Consider the following 17,020-nt stretch of genomic DNA (forward strand, 5'->3'; position numbering starts at 1 on the left):
TTAATCTCCACAGGATTCTTGAACAGCCTATGCAACGGGTAAACAAACAATCCCAAAGTACAAAACGGTTGGTTAATGGCTAACATTTCTGATTTACAAGGGAACAATCCTAAAACAAGCAAATGCATAAAAATGACAATGATAATACTTGAAAAGTTGAAAACCATAAGCTTCATCTTAAGTCAGTTCCATAATAGTAATATTTATAATAATGATACTGACAAGTGAAAAGGCATTACTGCAGTTTTAAATTCTGTTGCTACAGTACTAGCTCTCTCATTCTCCTATCTTTCTTCACCACATGCTTAAAGCTCTTACTCTGATTAATGAGGGTTGTGTTTGTCCACCAGTTGTGCTAATTCTGCATTCAACTCCTCTTCCAGCTTTATTTTCTCCTCGTACTGCTGCCTCCTTAACTCAGCCCTCCTCTGTTCCTGCTTCTTTAGCAATCTGTTCCTCTCTTCTGCATATATATATCTGTATCTTGCTGCTGAGACAAGATCGATGTAGCACCAGTTTCGATCCTATTAATGGAACAAGATATAGATAACACAACAGAGTAAAAATGTAAGGAACTTTATTTGCAAAGTACAAGTAGTACACAACTAATACTAGACAAGTCTTGACAATTAGTTTTACAAGAAAAATTGTCCCAAGGGATCACAGGATTAAGGGTTTTCAAAGAACAAATATTATGATCACACCATCAGTTGTCAATACTCCATACAACCAAATTTTCCAGAAAGTAGTAGCTTGATAGTATCGTTAATCATGTACTTAGAAATTACAGTGTCATCTTGAATGTAAAGTATAAACTGAAGGGTAGCGGTCCCTGACATATGATTGCCAGGGAGCTGTTAAACAACACACTTGGATGAATATCCGGAGCCAGGATTATAACATTTTTTTTTTTAATATGTCTAGCGTTTTTTAACCGCTGGACCTGGACGTAATAGAAATTTGTTGTAATCCTGGCCGCTGGATATTCATCTAACGGTCCAGGATCTGTGAGTTGTATAACAGTGACCGTTACCCTAAACTGAATCCTATAGAATGTAATGCCTACCTGCTTTGCCGGTCCTTTGCTAATGGAGTTTCCATATATTGTTTTGTCCCCTCATGTTCCTGCTGTATCTTTTGCAACTTCTCTTCCATCTCTTTTCGAGCATCATCTAAAACTTTGACTGTAGACCTGCTGAACTCCTCTTGTTCGTCCATCTAAAGCAAAATACAATATCTAATATCATTTAAAATTCTCATCAACAGGAAAGATGAGAACAAAGAACAGCACGCAACAAACACAGGTATGTTACAAATGCAAGCAATAATCATAACAATCATGAAATTACTATATACTGAAGTAATGCAAAAAATAGACAGTAGGATGGTACTTGATTCAGGTCATACAGAACCACTAATTACCTCCTCCTTAATTTCTTTGTGATGCAGTTTGGTTCTAAGCCGCACAATACGATTCTCCTCCGAGACCTTCCGCATCTTCTCCGTCACTGTGTCAAAGGACCCCTTAAGAACTTCCAACTCCTTTTTTAACTTTTCGACTTTATTCTTGTACCATAGCAGAAGAAGATGATTGTCCTCACTCATCTGCTTCAACTGGCTGCTTACCACCTCTTGATATGATCTCATTTCAAATTTTTGTAATGGCTTACCTAGACATTCGAGAAACAAGACCATCATAACATACTTGAAAAGAAAAGGAAATTGAAAGAATGTGCATTTTTAACAAAAGGGAGGCTGAGAAGATAGTAACCACGAGAATGTTGGTTAAAACTCTCCAAGTCCCTCTTTTCTGCCATGTAACCATAAAGTTGGCGCTGTCCACCAGGAATAAAGTTGACACGATGATGGTCCCAAGCTTCTTTACCTATTCCTTCATCCTCAAAATGCTTACTCAACTGCTCAGCCTCTATAAACCCTATTGCTGAGGACTCAAAAATCAAGAGGCTCATCCCTCGGTGCCCTTTTGGGCCATAGGAATGCTTCGAGCTCACAGCTTCGTAAGCACTGAAGTATTCAAGAAGCTCCGCATTGCCCATTCCAAGCCACTGAAAGTGCAGTTGTGAGGGGAAACTTAAAGATAAGGAAGAGTCAGAGAAAGATTTGACCATCACAATCATCAGCACAATATATGGTATCATGCGGAAAAATTTACCTGCCCATCATCATCTTGCTCAAGTAATGTGTTCTTTATAATCACCATCGGGGGCCAAACAATCTCCTTGTCCCTCACAACATTTTCTTTTAGCCCTCTCCACTTCCCGAATGCTACACCAGCAGGGATTACAGATGTACCCCTAATTCGCAGCTCTTCTTCCAGCAGTTCAGCAAGTTCCCTGTGGACCTTTACATTTCCTTTCCTTCTAGTTTTTGCATGGCTCATAAGTGGCTGAAGTAGCACCAGGACCTTTCTGACATGCTGGGCAGTGCCACTCCCTAGTTTCATCCAAATTCATCTTATCCAGCTTTTCAAAGAAATCTTAAAGTAATACTTCCTTTTTTTTACGACTCTCGTGACTCTTCTGACTCTCATCTGTGTCATATTCATCTGTATCACATTCATCCGAGTCATAAATATCATTAGCATTTTCCTCACTGTCTTCGTCATCATCCACCAGACTCGAAGCCACTATTGTATTCTCCTTTGCTACAGACATGTAACTCTGGTGAGGAGTAACACCTGGTTGACCATAATTATTCCCATATCCCCGGAAAGACATCTGATTCCTCACATTTGATCCGCCAACATTCCCCTTTTCTCCGGTCCCAGTATTTCCCATTACTTTCTCATTAAATTTCCGACTTGTACCTTTCCCCCCAAATCTATTTCTAGGCTTCCTCCCATCCTTCCAAACGCCATCCTGTTGAGAACCAAGACTCGTGGCTGCCATCCCACTAGCCAGATGATCAGCTGAAGTATTGAAAACTGGAAGGACATTTTTTCCCTTGGATGATCCAGTTGCAGCAACACTAGTTAACTTAGCACCGCCAGAGCCACCCCCTCTTCTTGAACTCATGTTACTTAACTGTCTAAACACAATTATAACATCTTCATAACTGAGAATTGTAATCAAGGTACACAAGTCATGAATGCTATAAATCTAAACACATAAAAGCATCATTTCATGATCATCCATACACATAATAAACGACCTTCTACAAAGTGAACACAAAAAGCTCTATTAAAGGGTGTTTGCCCTCTCACAGCAACAATTTTTAAGAAAAAGACCTAAAATACAACTGTCAGAGAAGATGACTCCGATCTAACATTTTGCAATAAAAAATACAAGATCGTATAGTGTTTATCTTTTTCTACACGAAATAGTGTTTTGAAACCCTAAAACACCACATAATTTTGTAGTGATTTTCAGACTATACAAGATTTAACATTTTCTTTCAAAAATAAAAATACTAAGCAGCTTTAATAAATATTATTTTGAGTTAATTCTCTCTTTCTGTTACTCTGGACATTACTCTAAAAACCGTGACATACCTAACATTTTCTCTTTCTTAAAGCAGGACATACAAGCACTCAAGTAACATTACACATGTATCAAACAACACAAAAGAAACCATTGACAAAGTACCTGATGATGATCACTGAATAGAACATCTGCATAAATGTGTGTGTGTGTGTGACGCAGGGAGAAAGAGCAAAGAAATATGTTCAGTTGGCACCGGAGAGTGTCACTAATGTTGTGTTTGCTTGGGATGAATGAAAATGGATGGAATGGAATGAGATTTGAACTATAATTTAGTTGAATTCATTCCTTTCACCATTCTATTCTTATCACCCTTAACTAAAGCTCAAACACTACATTTTGTGAAGGAATGCTCCATTCCTTATCATACTTATTTTCTACTCAAATCTTATCATGCAAAATTTGCACTCACTCATTTTTTTCAAAGTCTTCCATTCTACACTCTATTATTTTCTTTTAGTTTTACTCATTCCATTCCATTCTATTCCAATCCATTCACCCCCAACCAAACACAACATAAGAGCAAGTCCAACAGTGCATGTAAGTGTCCTAAGTTAAAATTTAAGACATTTGAGATAAAGATGTAATCCAATAGTGTCTCAGTGGTGCCTTAGAGCAAGTCCAACAGTGTCTTAGTAGAAGCCCTATATATATAATACAATATAATGTCCTAGTGATTTAGGACACTATACATATGCATCTATTCCAACAATATGCCTTATCTTCATGTCTTAATATTAAAATATTAATATATTTGAATATTAATATATTTGAATACAACTATATATAAGCCAAGTATGAAAACGTGTGAAAAGAGAGAGAGAAAGTGAATATTTTATGGATTAAAATGGTTTAAGACAAGTGTGGTAGTGCCTTTTAAATAAGGCACATGTAGTGTGTCCTAGTGTTTTAAGGCACCACTAGGACACTTGGATTACATCTTCATCTCAAATGCCTTAAATTTAAACTTAGGACATTGTTATAGGGCACTGTTGGATTTGCTCTTAAAACACTAGGACACATTACATGTGTCTTATTTATAAGGCATTAGAGCAAGTCCAACAGCTGCCTCAAATGATATCCTAAGTCATAATTTGAGGCATTTGATTGAAAACATTGCTCCAACAGTGTCCTAGTGATGCCTTAAATCACTAGGACAACTTACTTCAGCCCTATTTTTAGGGCTCACCTACTTGAGCCTCATTTCACTTTTAATAATAAAATATTATCATTCTCTCTCTCCCCACTACTTTTCCCTCTACTTTTTCATTCAAAATATTAATATTTTAATAATAGGGCTTGTGGATAAGGCTTTTTGTTGGAGTGAATTTATAAAAGTGATGTCCTAAACTACTAGGACATTATATTTTATTATTTATATAGGGCATCCTCTAAGACACTCTTGGACTTGCTCTTACAACACTTGTCCTAAACTATTTTAATCCATAAAATATTCACTTTCCCTCCCTTTCACATCTTTTCATGCTTGGCTTATATATAGTTGTATTCAAATATATTAATTTTAGGGAAATCTACAAAACTACCTACCTTTTCTTTTATTGTTTTCAAAAATACTACCTTCCAGAATTCTTTTTAAAAATACCTTTTCATAAAATCTTTTTTTCAAAAATACTGTTTGCAACTTTTGCAACCTCATCTGCAACTCCAGGCGGCGCCAGCCGTGTTGCAACCTCTTTTGCAACTTCATATGCAACCGAATTCCTGATTTCAAGTTCCAGTTTTCAAATGTCGTTTTCGACCTCATTTTCGGAATCGATATATATATATATATATATATATATATATATATATATATATATATCGATTCCGAAAATGAGGTCGAAAACGACATTTGAAAACTGGAACTTGAAATCAGGATTTGTAATTGCATATATGGTTGCATACGGTTGTATTCAGTTGCATATGGTTGCATTCAGTTGATTCTATTGTAATCTAGTGGCCCCGCCAGGGGCACACCATACATCTGTTGTTACTTACAGTTTTCAGTTGCATTTAGTTGCAACTGAGGTTGCAAATGAAGTTGCAACTGCAGTTGCAACTTCATTTGCAACCTCATTTGCAACTTTTGCAACCTCATTTGCAACTTTTGCAACTTACAGTTTTCAGTTGAACTAGTTGCAATTGCAGTTGCAACTGTTGCAACTTTCCATTTTTATTTGCAACTTTTGCAACCTCATTTGCAACTTTTGCAACCTCATTTCCATTTTTATTTGCAACTTTTGCAACCTCATTTGCAACTTTTACGGCTGCGCCGCCCAAGGTTGCAAATGAGGTTGCAAAGGTTGCAAATCGTATTTTTGAAAAAAATTTTTTATGAAAAAGTATTTTTAAAAACAATGAAAAAGATGGTAGTATTTTTAAAAAATTAATTTTACAGATGGGTATTTTTAAAAAGATCCCTTAATTTTAATATTAAGACATGATGATAAGGCATATTGTTGGAATAGATGTATGTGTATAGTGTCCTAAATCACTAGGATATTATATTTTATTATATATTTAAGGCTTCTGCTAAGACACTGTTGGACTTGCTCTGAGGCACTAACACACTTGTCCTAAAATATTTTAATCCATAAAATATTCACTTTTCCTCCCTCTTCACACCTTTTCCTACTTTTCCTACTTGGCTTATATATAGTTGTATTTTAATATATTAATATTTTAATATTAAGACATGAATAAGGCATATTGTTGGAGTAGATGTATGTGTATAGTGTCCTAAATCACTAGGACATTATATTTTATTATATATTTAAGTCTTCTACTAAGACACTGTTGGACTTACTCTAATACTAGACTTCGGGGATTTGAAATGTTTGTTCAAATTTCTTTGCACGTAAGTTTAGGAATTTTGATCACAAATCTAAAATTATATTCGCTCTAATTTGTTTTATAATTCTTTGATTTTACAAGATACTTTTCTATGTATTTTGGCTAAACAATACATTTTTTTAATAAAAGTTTAAACATCAAACTTTTATTCAGAAAAAAAAAATTAAAAAATATATTATGAAACTATATTTTAAATGAGCGTGGAAAAACGTGCCGAAAAGTAACGTAAAGAAATGAGGGGGACAGAGGGAGTATGAATTTTTAAATTGTTTTAACAAATATATGATAAATATATTTATTTTTTTGTTATATAGTCAAAACTAGTTAAAAGTAAGTGTCAAAAAGTCAGAGATTAATAAAACAAAACAGAGGGGGTATGATGTTTTTTTAAAAGATTCCGAATTAGAAGAAATTATAATAATATTACTCTTTTAGTTTCAAAATAACAATTACTTTGACTTTTACATATATTTTAATGTATAAAAGATACATTTATCACTACGTGTTATTTTTCAATTCTTTTCTTATTGGAATAAGAATTTAAGATTTGTATTTTATTTAGAAAACAAGTTAAGAGATAATATGTAGAATTGTAATTTTACGCCTCTAATTACGTATAAAATGTTAAAATGATTATTTTTTTGAATTGAGATGATATTTAATATATATTTAAAATATTTTATATTAAGAGTGTGAGCGTCTCCGTAGAAACATGGACTTACTTTAATTCAAAAATTGACTGCTGCTGATTATCTTGTTGCAATCATAGGTAAATATTTTCATTTGTTTTGTTCCTTGTTTATGTATATATTATGATAACATATTTGAATTAGTAATAATTTTATGCTTTCTTCTTTTAATTTTAAGGTTGTATAGATATTTCAGGTGATCGATATTATGGATTTGTATCTGGTTTGATAATCTTGTTTGGATTAATTTGTAGATCAGGTCGAGTTTTGTAACTTTCTTTTCGTATTTTTCTGATATGTTTTGTCTTAGCCGGATTTGTTATGGTGGACTGGAATATTGATTTGAAATTAGGTTTGTTATAGATTTTGATACGTGTTTTTGGTGTTCTTGATTGTGTAATGGTGTTCTTGATTGTGCGGGTATGTTAAATGTGTGGTTTGATCTTCTATATTAAAAAATTTAGTTTTCAACATGTTTTTAGATGCGTGTTTCTATTGATGATTAATTTGTTATAATTTTAATTTGAATATCAATTTTTAATTATGATGAATGTGCTAATATTATGGATGTTCAAATCTTTTGCATGATAATTATTCTTTATGAATATTTAGTAATATTTATGATGATCATTATTGATGATTTTAACCGGTTTAAATTTTAATTGTGCCTTGATTGAAGTATATTTGTACCATTCATGGGTGGACATAAGTGATGACGTATATTTCGACTTGTAAAGAGCAATTAACTCTATTTTAATGAGTTGAGATCTGTGGGATGCTATTAAGCTTGAGAAATTGAAGTCCCTAAGAACTACCGTTAGATTGTAAACAGATCCTGTGGCTGAGATTTAATAATGAAAAACACAGCTGACTTTTTTAAAGCATATTAAACTGCAATTCCACGCACGTTTCTTGAAAAGCATATCCCGTATCCTCCGTCGAAACAAAAAAAAAACCACGACCGTTACAAGAGTGCCGGATTTTCGCTGAAGAACCCTTGGTGCGGAACTTTAGAGACTGAATTCACTGACTGGGGAGGATTTTGCAGGACGTAGCAAGTTTATGTGAATACGAGTGCGGAATTCTCGCTTGGCCCAACCCGCGTTGCGGAACTTTTGAATCTCAATTGACCGGTTGGGGAGTACAATCAAGGTGTATGTGAAGATGAGTTTAGGTATGGCCACTAATTTGTTACTATGTGCTTCAATTGAATTGCATGTCGTATAAGTGGTCAATAGGTTAACGGAATTTGAGTTTCCCGGTGGCCATGGTCGATGGGTTGTCCTGCATATGTTCTGAAAAACAATGGAACTCTGTTTTTGATTGTTCTGCACTTGACATTGCTAGGATATTAACTGATTTTGGGTTTTTAAAAATGCCCTTTGCTAATTGGTGAATGCTTGTCCTGCATTTGTTATTTGTGTTTCGTAGGGGTGGAATGAGATTTTTTTTTGTGCTTTTTGAATAATGGAACTCTGTGTTTGTTCTGCGCTTGAAATTGCAAGGACATACTGATTTTGGGTCTCTAAAAATGAGATTTGCTAAAGGGTGAAGGATTGTCCCGCATATATTCTTTTTGTTTCGAAGAGGCGGAATGAAATATTTTTTTGGCTTTGTAAACATTGGAAATCTGTTTGTGTTCTGCACTTGACATTGCCAGAATATGTACAAATTTTGAAATTTTAAGAATAACCATTGCTAATTGGTGAATGAGTGCTGTATTAGGACAATGCAAAACGCTTTGTTGAAATTTGGGTATGCGGTGTTTGCTTTGATTCTTCGTGTTCTAATTGCACAAAGTCATTGCAGAACAAAAACACCCAATGTTACAGTACAGCATTTAGTCACAAAAAAACACCCAATACCCAAAAAAATGCAATTTCAACAAACTGCAGAACGTAACCACAAACTGCAGAACATAACCACAAACTACAATTAGAACTGCAAGACATTGGATTTTTTTAATTTGGGTATTAGGTGTTTTGTTTGTGACTAAATGCTCTATTTAAATTGGGTGTTTTTGTTATGCAATGACTTTGTGCTTGTTCCTAAATCAGAAAATTTACTATATGGTTATCTGATCTTGAGTGTTATGCAGTGGGGGTTTTTTAAGTGTAGAATTGTTATTGTAGTGCATGACATAACAATGAGCAAAATTGGGTGCAAGATTTGTGAATGAAGTACATTTTTTATAGTTTCTTGTTGTGTGAGTGGTCGAGGTTGGGAAAGAAATTTTGCTCACTTATGTTTTTTTAAGGTACTGGGGTGATTATCAGCCGCCAGTTTTGTTTAGCTAGCACATTAAATTTGCTCAAACTGTGAAACATTTGTTCCATAGAGTGCTTCTCTCAGTAGCTTATTTAATCAATGAATGGCGTCCATTAATGCGTTGATTTTTGTCCTGCACTAATTTTGCTTCTTTGATGTTTAGCGTAGCATTTTGGACAATTAAGAAGTACTGTGGCTGAAGTCCAATGCTAATGAAATTATGGCTGTACTAATTTTGCTTCTTTGATGTTTAGCAAAGCATATATAGCTCTGTCATGGTTAAGAGTAGTACTAAGCACGAAGCTTTAAAGTTATCTTGAGATGAACTAGTTTATACAGGATTTTTGCGAGATAAAGTGTACTTGTAATAACTACTTATCTATCCTCTGATGATATCACACACTAATAATAATCTAATTTAGCAACTACTAAAGCAAATCTATTAAAATTAGGATATTTGAAATTCATGATATAAGGACCTGATAAAATAAGTTAATCATTAGTTCACATTACTTGTATTTATACCACTACCAAGTGTTTAGTGCCTCACTCTCTTGTACCCATCTGTTTTTTATTTCTAATCTTAACAAGCCATTACGTTGTTGCTAACCACTATTGGCAGGCTAGTGCTAGTGCAGAACACAAGCCTTGTGCGGTTGTGCCTGGACCAATATAAATAAGCAAATAATTAAGATAACTAGTGCTGCTTCAATTTTCTTTTGTGCAAGTTTGATGAACAAGAAGCAGCAGTGCAGAGAGTAGTGTTGTAATTTTGGAAAAAGAAGGGGATGCTTAAGTTTGCGTCTCTTATGTGTAATATGGCACCGGTTACAGTATTTATGTAATTGTGACGTTTGATACATTTGATAAAATAGATACGGTGTATTTTTTTTTTAAAATAGTTGTTGGAATATGCATGTTTTAGTTGTATTTTCATCAGTTTTATGTTGTTAAATACTATTTTTAATTTTATATTTTCTGAATGAATGTTTGCACCTAAAAATAGGATGTGGAAGAAGAAATTTTTTTGACCACGCAGGCACGCGTAGATATGAAGTTAAAAAAACACTTTGATGAGGAGGCAAGTTAGACTTTTGTGTGATAGCTAATATAAGTTCTATGTATTATCAAGTGTTTTCTAGTAACGTAATTTGTTTTGCAGCCGTACATGATCAGTTTTGAGATAAATCTGAAGGAGTTGGATGTCGTGTACCCGTAGATGCTTGACGAATTTCATTGATAGCTTGTCGTTGTATCCTAAAAATGCAAAGCTTGCTGACTTGAAGCAGAGATATATTCAGTTTTTCAAAACGTTTGCGGATTCCACATCCATTAATAATAGTATGTCCAACATTAACACACAGAATGGGTGCAAGACAAGGGTTGCGCAAGATGATGATCAAAGTGTTCCGAGTTACTCATTAGGATTGACACAGATGTTCGCCAAACACCCATGTAGATGTACTACACACATTGGATCATTGTAGGAACATCTTCAAAAAAAATTCAATGTAATAGAAACAAAAAATTAATATGCAGAACTAATTACTTGGCTCCATTATGATTAGACATTTGAGACTTGGTAGGAACAATAACCAATGTGTTTCAGATAAAAGGATATTATCGATGTTCCTGATCAAAGGACAGAATGGTGAAAAAAAATTAAAAATTGATACAAAGAATGCAGGACAAATTTGCTAAGTGAACTCCTGAAAACACTCATTTTGTTGTAACTGCCCTTGATTGAAGTTGTTTCACGTAAAGACACGGCCAAACTTATAAACACGCCTCTGTTTTGTGTAAAGTAAAACTGAAATTATATATTTATAAAATGAATCTAATATTATAGCAGCCGTTGGATCAAATTTAAATGAAGGGCCTGGATTGGGACTCCAAGACTCCAATAAACTATGGGACTCCAAATAACTTTCCTCCTATTTTAATTACTATAGTGTCTAACCAAAGATCCTTCTTTGGTTGAGACTTTATTTTATATTTTACTTTAGAAAATACATGCACACACTTTTAGAAATAATTTATTTTTGGATATATTATCCTTTATAATTTGTATAATGTATATAATTTTATATATGAACTTATGTTCTTCTTGTTTCGTTTGTTTTCATTCCTATTTAATATTATGTTTGTCTAGTAATGCTCATGTACATGCTAGACACTAAACTGTAATTGATCAGTATGATTAATGTAAATGCAAGCCAATCAAAATAAAGTAAATTTATTATTTTTTATGTTTATTGTGTGCACAAAACAGTAAATCTAATATTCCTAATCTTTTTGTATATTATATGTTGCTATTAATGCGCCTCAATTATTGTAAAAATCCATTATACCTAACTAGGTATTTATCTCTTTTCATATACATTCTCAACCCTATTTATTAGTTTTTACAAATTCTAAAATAATTGTAAATTCATATAAAGTAAAATAAAGATTTTATTGATTATAATTATATAATTTATAAATATAAATTATAAACTTATATGTCCCACAACCTAATATATTGTTTTCCGAGACCAAATTTGCTGTAATTGTATTTTGCTTAAGGCAAAATAATTCACAAAGCATTTACCAAACAATTAAACCACCAATTCCTTGTTAGATCTCGAATGTGATTCGTCAACTTACACTTACCGATCTGCTCAACACATATATCTCTGTAACAACACACACTGCAGCAAGTGTGTGTAGAAGATGGAGAAGATGAATCGCGCAATGGAGAAGATGAAGATTCTCGTAGGAATGGAAGAGGAAGTTATCGAAGAAGAAAGCTCCTTCGCTTTCATGGATGAGCTCAATCAGAATTGTACTTTGTCTTATCAACAGGTTCATTTTTTTGTTGTGCTTTCAGGACTGATTATTGTTAATTAATTGCAAGTTCATGTGGTTGCGTAGATGATAATTATTGTTAATTGGAATGATTTTTACTCATTACACACTTAATTAGCGACGCAATGATGTTTTTATACCGTCAGATACTACTATTTAGGGTTTTAACTTCGGAGATTGTTTAGTATACGTTAATTGGTTAAGTGTGTAGATGAGAAGGCTTTGTTCGAGTAAGAAAGTGTTTCAGTTAGAGTAATGTATGTTTTGAATGATTCTATCGTGGAGGAGTTTATGCTTGATCTAGAATATCTGAGAACGGCTGATAGTTTTTTCTTTCTTTTTGTGTGTGTGTGTTAAGCCCGGGTTGTAGTATTGTGTGTAGAGAGAAACAAACAGCGGACGAAAGAGATACAAGGATTAAGATGATGGAATATTTAGATATATGAGTTATGACTGACGGGGAACGAATGGCATAAAGTACAGCGGTTGGTGTTTTAGGCTACTTGCGTTCCCTAGTTATATGATTTTCTAATTAAGGGTAGTTGTGACTAATGAGACTTATCGATGAGGTAAACGAGAATCTGTACAATTATTTGCATAAACTATCATCTCTTAGGGTCTCCAGACTTCATTGAGTGGAGGTTCCTCTGAACAAAGGTGGATGAGAAATAACCTCCATGGCTTTTTTTGTGTGATATCTCAAGTCCTTGCCCTATAACCATTGTACCTCTGCAACATCTAAATCTAAATAAATATAGGCCGTGTTTGGAAGTTATAGGTTTGGGGTAAAATTAGAGGTTTGGAGTGTTTTAGAGGTTTGACCATTTCAATCCGCTAAGGCTAGTGTTTGATAGTTAGCGGATTGAAATAGAGGTTTTGGCTCAAAAAGCTACTTTTCAAAAAGCTACTTTAGTGGTTAGCTCTGGATCAAGGTTCAATTCATCTCAAAAGGAAGCAGTACTAAAGCTTCTGCAGTCTGCACAATCTTTGTTATCTATATCTGACAATTTGGTATCTTGTATCCCCCATCCTCTCTAATTGTGCCTAACTACTTAGTGAGTATTAAAGCTTCTGCACTATCTTTGTTATCTATATCTGACAATTTGGTATATTGTATGCCCTCCTCTCTAATTCTGCCTAAATACTTCACGAGTTATTTTAACTATCTTTTTTATCTGTATGCATTTGTTTAAGTTTCTCTAAATGTGTAGTCCCCTCTTAGTAACCAGTAGTATTCTTTATCTCAATAACAGAGGCTCTATGGTTTTGCCGTATGCTTGGTTTCTGGTGTTGCTTGCACACTTTTGGTGAGTTCTATACTGCGTTCCTTTTCTTGATACTTGATCTACCTACAATTTGTGACCTGGTTTTTTTTTTTAACCATGTACTTGCACTTGTTCTTTTTTGTAATAGAATAGATGGCAATTAACGAGTTTTGAAATACATGGTACACAATATACATATTTCTTATGATGGACTAATTTAGCAGTTAGCACATGCACATCATTTATTTGTGTAATAATAACCACAAACCTATTTAAGTGCTCTCAAGTTCTCCTTCCATTTCAAGTATATAGTACATATTCATTATGCATGTGTGATATTCCATGTCTTGTGTTCACAATAATTTGTGGGGATCATCTATATGCAGGTTAACTTCATGCTCTACTTCAAAATTAAATGCATTTACTTTTTCTGCCAAAACTGTAGTTGTACTTTTGATTTGTAAGATGGAATAAATGAATACTATTTGGCGTTATGTACTGTTGTAACTGGTCTATCATTTTGTTTTGAACAATATATATGCTACACACTGTATTTCCAAGATCTTTTTATGCAGTAGGCAACACAGCTTTGTATTGCAATCAAACTAACACATCTATTTCTATATATTACAGTCAATGCTAGTCTTCTTCAATCCAATCAAGTTTGGTATCACATTTTCATTTGGCAATCTGCTTGCAATTGGAAGGTTTGTGTTAAGATTTTCATTGTTAGTATCTGATGATGTTTTGGGCTATTTGAGCTTGTTGCTTCTTGTTGTGGGCTTGTGGTGTTCACATTTATCACTCTACCCGTGTTGCCATTCATCAATATCCATTGCTGTTCTGCAATAGGTTTAGCTTTGTTATTTACTCTTTGATATTTAAAATCTTCAAGGTTTCTTCCACAGCTTTTGTTACTTTTGTTGTAACCTAATTTATTGACATCTTTTTATTAATATTGTGGATTTTTTAAAATATGCAAAAAATTGTATCTGGAAAGAATATTACTAGTTGATTCTCTATTTGCTCTATTGTTGAGCACTTTAGAGCTTGAATTGTATACCAGCTATTTTACTGAAGTCCTGTTGCTCAAGTCTTCTAACTTGCATTTGATTAGTTCACAGCTTATAACTCAGTCTGGGGCTACCTTTTACATTATTTATTTTTTTACATTAAGATCAATGTTTTTTATATATAAAGAGAGACAGTGAGAGAGAATCCTGCATTTCAAAGTTTATGTGGATATAGTGTGGAGTATGTTGGACTAGTTGTCTACTATTTGTTTTCAAGATCCTCATTCAGTCTAACTGGGGAGTTTATGTTTGCCTTTGATTTATTATAGTTTTCGTTTATCGTATTCTCGGCTTTGTCAGATTAGTAGATTAGGTATCTTGCCTCCTCCCCTCATTTTCTGTTGTACTTTTGTTTTTTCCAGCTGCTAAGTTGGAGTCTTTTGTATGACAGCACTGCATTCCTCATAGGCCCCAAACGACAAGTAACCATGATGCTTGACCCTGTTCGTATATACGCAACAGCAATATATCTTGCAAGTATAATAATGTCCCTGTTTTGTGCTCTATATGTAAGTCGATTGTTTTTCTATATTCTTTTTGTTGCAGTTATTTATTTTTCTCCTGGCGAAGCACGTATTGCAGGTTCTTATGCCATCTTTCACTGACTAAATTGTACAGGTTCATAACAAGTTGTTGACACTCTTGGCAATTTTGTTGGAGTTCAGTGCTCTTGTTTGGTATGTTTTTAAATCTCACTAGATGGGCGCTCTTGCCAAACAAGTTCATTGATTGGTTTAACTGAAGAATTTAAAATATTGAAATTTGTCAGGCACTCTGATGACGTCTGCTAATAAAAATATAATTAATCAACACTGTGATTGGTCAGTTTCCTTGGGTTTTAAACAATCTTAGGGTCATATTTAGAAATTTTTCTGTGTGTGTTTGTGCAGCTCTAACTAGTATTAAAATCTTAAAAAAATCTCTCTAATTATTATTAAGAAGGATTATTTAGTTTGTGATGTGGGACCTTGCTATTTCTTCTCTCTCTAGAGCTTAAGGACTTTTTGTTTGGTGGCTTTTCAAGATAAAGAGATTTTTGTATGCAGATCCTGTCCTCATCTGAGTTGCACATAATAGATGAATGGCATTCTGTTGATTTTTATGCAAAATATTTTTCGGAACCAATTACTATTGTCTTGTTGTTCCATTACAATAGTGTGAGCCACTGTTTTCTTTTCTGATACAGATGCTGTCATGCAACTTGATTACCTATAAAATAGCCTCTCTTGTCGTGCACCCTCTTTTTAGAACCGGAAGGGTTAACATGCTGTGTATTTATATTCATCTAAAGCTATTTATGGATTTGTATGATTTCAGGTATAGTTTAAGCTACATTCCTTTCGCCCGGTCTATGGTTTCCAAGGTCATGGTAGCGTGCTTTGACACTGAATTCTAAGCTTTGCATACATAAAAGAGGATCGTGTATGTACTGATTGTAAAAATTTGATATGACGTGATGAAAACTGAACAGTGAGGACCTGAGGAGGTTTGTTTAAATGTAATTGCTCATGCAAGTTGTAGTTATTGAGTCGCCAACAAATTGCACAAAAGCTAGTTTTTCACAAAATTTAGTTCCACTCGTACTTATTATTATGAAGCTGATTACTGATTATAGTAGATGATTCCATCACAAAGTTGCATGATGCACATCTTTCTCGATTAAGGGTGCATTATGCAAAAAGTTGCATGATTAAGTTTAAGGATGACGAAGAATAAATATCAGAAGTCATTGATTGATTTTTTACAAGTGATGTGAAAGGCTAAATAGATAAATACCTAATCCAATGGATGTAGAACAAGGAAGCTCGACAGAGATTCTATAACATATCTCAATTCAAATAGTGCTGGAGGTTACTGAAGATTCCTGGAGCTTCTGCAAAGAGGCTATACTCTCCATCCCATATATCGCTATATAGTATATATTGGGTTGTCCTATTATGCTCTTGCGGAATTCTTGAAACGATCCTTGAGGATTCCCCCTGTCCCTCGATACAGTTATTGCATGTATCGTATTGTACAATGCCATCACCTCTTCTAACTCCTCCGCTATCTGAATCTCCTCCAATCTGATAACCATGAATGCTTCATGACTATCAGTTTTCAAAATGGACCTTTATTATCCGTTTTAAGACATTGAAATTGCTGCAGCTTGGATCCCCCACAAAATAGTCTTAATCTGACATGTTTCATTGGTCCCAGGGCTCCCAATAGCTTTTCACCATGTATGTTCCGAATAAAAACACCCACCCGGCCACGTTTATTTTGATGTACCTGGGTGAGGAGGAAGGCATGTGATATCTGTATGGGTGTTGGCCTTCATTATCATTATATATCATTAATATTCTAAATATTACGATCCGGAAAGATGACTCAATATATCATTTATTAACGTTATATCCATAGCGTTTTGGATAATCATCCAAAACGTATCATCTAAGGTTCTGTTAGGATTAACCTAAATCGTGTAGCGTTTTGCTGGGTTAAAACCAACAAAATCTATACGATCTACTGTTTAGCGTTTTTTC

General features: G+C 34.1%; 2 protein-coding genes across 2 annotated transcripts; one reads left to right on the forward strand and one right to left on the reverse strand.

Annotated features, from left to right (window-relative positions):
- Positions 1-58: 58 nt before the first annotated feature.
- Positions 59-2,474, reverse strand: LOC108211957 (protein SUPPRESSOR OF GENE SILENCING 3-like). The gene is given in 6 exon segments (XM_017383687.2): positions 59-524; positions 1,067-1,218; positions 1,423-1,670; positions 1,772-2,066; positions 2,174-2,414; positions 2,416-2,474. Coding segments are annotated over 6 exon segments (1,077 nt in total). The 3' UTR covers positions 59-442.
- Positions 2,475-11,894: 9,420 nt separating this feature from the next.
- LOC108211383 (uncharacterized) lies at positions 11,895-16,088 on the forward strand. The gene is made up of 6 exons (XM_017382969.2): positions 11,895-12,154; positions 13,411-13,464; positions 14,056-14,129; positions 14,887-15,004; positions 15,114-15,172; positions 15,813-16,088. Exons 1-6 carry the CDS (start codon positions 12,023-12,025, stop codon positions 15,889-15,891), a joined length of 516 nt encoding a protein of 171 aa, XP_017238458.1. The 5' UTR covers positions 11,895-12,022; the 3' UTR covers positions 15,892-16,088.
- Positions 16,089-17,020: the final 932 nt, after the last annotated feature.

Source organism: Daucus carota, chromosome 3 (assembly GCF_001625215.2).
Source record: "Daucus carota subsp. sativus chromosome 3, DH1 v3.0, whole genome shotgun sequence".
Lineage (NCBI taxonomy): Eukaryota > Viridiplantae > Streptophyta > Magnoliopsida > Apiales > Apiaceae > Daucus > Daucus carota.